At 33.0% G+C, this 4,618-nt stretch overlaps 2 protein-coding genes across 2 annotated transcripts in view; both read left to right on the forward strand.

Annotated features, from left to right (window-relative positions):
• The first annotated feature begins 559 nt into the window (after positions 1 to 559).
• LOC122633585 lies at positions 560 to 2,790 on the forward strand. The gene is made up of 3 exons (XM_043821616.1): positions 560 to 586; positions 1,055 to 1,229; positions 2,375 to 2,790. The coding sequence occupies exons 1-3, from the start codon at positions 560 to 562 to the stop codon at positions 2,686 to 2,688; spliced, it is 516 nt and encodes a 171-aa protein (XP_043677551.1). The 3' UTR covers positions 2,689 to 2,790.
• A 601-nt stretch (positions 2,791 to 3,391) lies between these two features.
• The window catches only part of LOC122633586, a 9,310-nt gene continuing 8,083 nt past the window's right edge, over positions 3,392 to 4,618 (forward strand). The window contains exon 1 of the mRNA XM_043821617.1: positions 3,392 to 3,442. Coding sequence (XP_043677552.1) covers positions 3,392 to 3,442 — 51 coding nt within the window. The remainder of the gene's footprint in view (positions 3,443 to 4,618) is intronic.

Below are 4,618 nucleotides of genomic sequence, written 5' to 3' on the forward strand. Positions count from 1 at the left end.
TTAAGATCAACGGAACGATGAGATTCGTTTACGTCCGGTTCCTCTTTCTCATTTCCGGTTGCACTGGAGTTTCTCGATCGGGAACAAGAGAGTACGAGAGAACGAGAAGTTTTTTAAGAGAGAAGAGGCACCTGCTTTTCCCTGATCCCAAGGATAGCGAAACCAAAGTTCAGGTTTGTTTTTTTTTCGATGATTTTTTTTGTTATTTTTATGCGTTTATTTCTACGATTGTTTTTTAAGCGAGATCATGTTTTGATCACAGACGAGCGCTCCTGACAAAATTTACAAATCGCACAACAGTCAACGTGTTAATTTTATTTCAATCCATCTTCCGTAGTTTTTGCCAATTTCATTGCATGATATATAAACGATGAATGAATTTATTTTGCGTGTCATATTTTTGAGAAAGTACTCCGATATCTCGTACATATTTCCCAGCGTACGAAAAGTTACATAACACTTTTACTTTTTCTTTTGTTTTCCTTTTTTGATTCGTAAGTCCGCCTTTGTTTGACTTTGGTCGTCGTGAATTCATAATCGCAAAGTAAAGGACGAGTATATGGCGGTAGCAGATGCGAGGACAAAAGTAATTAAAACTCGTACGACCACTGAGCGATTCTCTCTATTTCACTCTTGCCTTTCTTCAAGCGTTTAAAAGCGAAATATAATATCTACGTAGTTAGTCTATATTGAAAATATTATTGAATTGTTCGTTAAAACCTTTAATTATGTTTTTTTTTTAATTATTTGTTTGTCTTTCATAAATTTTAAAGGAAATATTAATTAAATCAAGCTTCGGTTAAAACTCATACCTTTTATGAAAATTATTATTATAACTATTATTATTATTATTATTATTATTATTATTATTATTATTATTATTATTATTATTATTCAAAGATTTACTTCGTTAAATATTAATGTTTGCACGTTATACTTTTGTACACTTTCTTACTCGTATTTTGACAAAAGCTAAAAAACTAGAAATAGAATCGACCAATCAACAAAAGAACTGACGATTGTTTGTTAATGGATTTCTGATTTTTTGAAAAAGGTGCTTTTTGGTCTTGGTCTACCGATGGAGGAGGATATATCTATGACTCTCGGTTACGTGTTGAAGTGTAATTACGATCTACCCTACAATTCGTCGGATTTCACAAGAGCTCACGCACGATTTAAAAAGTTCACCGACAACGCTCTACCGCAGGGTGAAAAACCGGAGCACCGAGGTAAAAGGGAGAGAAAAAAACAGAACATCAAAAAATGAGAAAGAAAGGAAAAGAGAGAAATAGAAAGAGAGAGAGAGAGAGAGAGAGAGAGAGAAAGAGAGAGTGAGAATGAGATGAAGAGAGGGGAAAAAAGCACCGCGGACTCGAGCACTCATATATAAATCAGGCCACTTCGGTGAGATTATTCACCTTTTTAATTTCCTTTCTTGTATACGCCAATATGTGTGGGTGTACTCACACCGTACAATACGTTCCTTTCTTAATAAACAAAGAGACGCGTTCGTAGAAACTTACTATGACCTGATTAATCTTTCTACAATTGCCGTTTTTTAGGTCTATGAAGGAATACTGAAATTATTCGTAGATAGTATATACATGATTTACATGAAAAAAATTTTTTAAGAATCAAATCATATTAGACTGGATTGTAAAATGACATTTGAAATATGAAATTTCTGTGATTACATTTTCTCATCGTTGTTTCATGTTAACTTGGTGCGAAACAAAAGGAAGACGCGAAAAAGAAAAAAGGAAAAAGAAAAAAAAGAATCGCGATGTTGGAAAGCGTTTAAAATAATATTTACTGGACGTGCGAAGGACTGCATTAAAAATTATACTTGCTAAATTTTTCCTCGGACTCGTTAATTAAAGTCGTGCGATCTAATCGCTGAAAAAGTAGAAGAAGAAGAAGAAAGAGAATAAGAAGGAGACAGATGAAATAAAACCAAAGTTAAAAAAGTCAAAGTTTTCGTCACAATTTCATCGATATTATTTAAAAGTTATGTTAAGATAAAATGCAGATTAATTAATAACCAGAGAAAATACGTATACTACCACGTTATATGCATAAATATTTTTACATAGATGGTGTGTAGACTGACAAAAGTATTACTCTGTAACATTCATATCATTTACAATATCACGTTTGATTCTCGTTCGTGTGAATTTTTATTAACACAAAAGAAACATGATCCTTCTCAAAACCATAGTTGATTTACATGCAGTGACATCCTGTAATAAAAAAATCGAGCAGAATATCGCTGCCATAGATCTCTCTTTCTCTCTCTTTCTCTCTCTTTTTATCTACCTAGCAACGTTAACCATTTACCTTCGTTTTTTTTTGCTTTCTTCCTCTGGCAATATAGGTTTGAGCCGTTGGACCCTCTACAGAATGCTGGAATCAGCGATGGAAAGGCTCGGCTCCGGTAAAGCTTGTCTACTCCGTGCCGTTTGCGAATCAGCGTCGAATCCCTTCGAGAAAGGACGCGGACTCCTAGGGGAACTCTTGCACGTTCTACTTACACCCTCAACGACCTTCGAAGAATACGAAATCTACTCCGATCGTGAATATTTCGCGGCCGAGACGATCGGTCGGAACTCCAATGGGAGATGCGGATACTTTTATGCGGAGTGCCAATACAATCCGTTAGATTATTTTACGGTCATCCGTGCCCTCTAAGCATCAACGAGAAAACACCACTACCATGTTCTCTCTTTTACCATTATTTTCTTATATTGTTATTCCGCAGAGCGGATGCTCTCTATGTGAACGATTCACATTCATAATTTCTCCTATTAATCATATGAAGTGTCGCGTCTGACGTGCGATGGATGATTTAAGAATACTAGAAAAAAATAGTATTATCGTGTAGCAGCAGAGAGTTTATATTGCAAAGGATTAAATATGTAAATATCATTTCTAATAAGAATTTCATTATCGATGTAAAATTCTATATCTATATATATATACATATATATATTTATATATATATATTTTTATATTCATTCAGAATGTGACGCGCATAAAATCGATTTTAAGTGATTCATCCGTGAGTACATTGAAAGTCATTTAATCCCTCGTAGTGTCTGCTAATACGCTTAATTAAGACTAATAACTCTGTAACGTAGCCGAAATATCGACGTTCTACCAAATGCGTTACTGAATTTAAAATGACGTTATTACATCGGAAATGTATGCGTGAGTCCGTAATGTAACTTGTCTTTTATGTCAAATGGACCACAGGGCAATGGATTATTTGGTTCGAACTGCATCATGAAAACGATCGGTAGACCGTTGGAATACAGAGGGTGAGACAGAGAAAGATAGAGAGAAAGAGAGAGAAAGAGAATGAGAGAGAGTGCTTTAAATTGCTGGTTTCGAAATGTATTCGATTATTTTACCAACTCTCGGAGCGACCGAACTTCCGAACAAGGTATGTCGAGCGTCCACTTGAATTTATAATTTCATTTCCCCTTGACAAATAACAGGGGGAAGGCATATCGGCTCATCCTACCTATTTTCTTCAATATTATGAAGAGATTCGTAGATAATGTTTATATTCTCCTTTGAAAGGTTTAAATGCTTGATTTTCGGAATAACACTAAATAATAGCGTTCAGTAATAAAAGTGTTTTACAAGAAAAAAATATCCCTTGTAATATTAAAAAATTATATATTTTTTAAATTATACAATATTAAAATCATAAAATTTTTGTATGGATGTAGAAAATCTCAGATTTTTTTCTGTATATATACGCTAGCAGTGTTCTAATAGGTCGTTCATAATGTGATCGATTTCTTTTTTGTTTTCGAAACACTTTTTTAAAGAACTTCATTATCGCAGAGAAAGTATGATAAATAGAGACATTTCGTTGTGAAATAGTAAACTATACTGTTTTTTTTAATTTATAGTAATAAAGTATTGATATATAAAATGGATCAAAAGTTCCTTTTTTGATCTTTTTTTAGGCTAATTATTTTTTTCAGATTGTAAAACTACAAGCCTAATAGCAACTCTAAAAAGTTCGAAACTTTAAAGGCGTTTTTCACTTTCTTAGACTGAAAACGGGTTGCAACATAAAAATAACGTTTTACTCAGAAGGAAATTCTTTCAACATACACATTTACGAAGTTTCATAACTTTTCCCGAGTTTAGGATCTTCTCTTGTTAGTAAGTAGTAGTGCTTAAAAAAGAAAATGGTATTTCGAGCTTATGAAATGACGAAGAAATATTAGTATTTTGCATAATTAACTTAGAGTTAGGTAAAATAAAATAGTATCTCAAGTAGTAAATTCACGAAGTTTTGTTATTTATAGCGAATGTCGATAGTGCAAATATGTATCATATATCATAGTTTTGATCTCTGTCAGATTTAACCGATCGTGTCCTTCTTTTATTTTTAGTAAATTATATTTTCTGATAAATATAACATAAGATATATAATAAATTTATTATAAAAGCGATGTAATTTTTAGTTTGTGAAAAATAATTTTTATAGTACCAATCGATATCTTTTCGAACCTTATCGAAAGAGACGTCACGTAACGCTCAAGTGATCACGAATGCCATTATCCTTCTTGCATCCGAGAATCTCCCTGCAATCCTAAAG

The sequence above is a fragment of the Vespula pensylvanica genome, chromosome 12 (genome assembly GCF_014466175.1).
Source record: "Vespula pensylvanica isolate Volc-1 chromosome 12, ASM1446617v1, whole genome shotgun sequence".
Taxonomy (NCBI): domain Eukaryota; kingdom Metazoa; phylum Arthropoda; class Insecta; order Hymenoptera; family Vespidae; genus Vespula; species Vespula pensylvanica.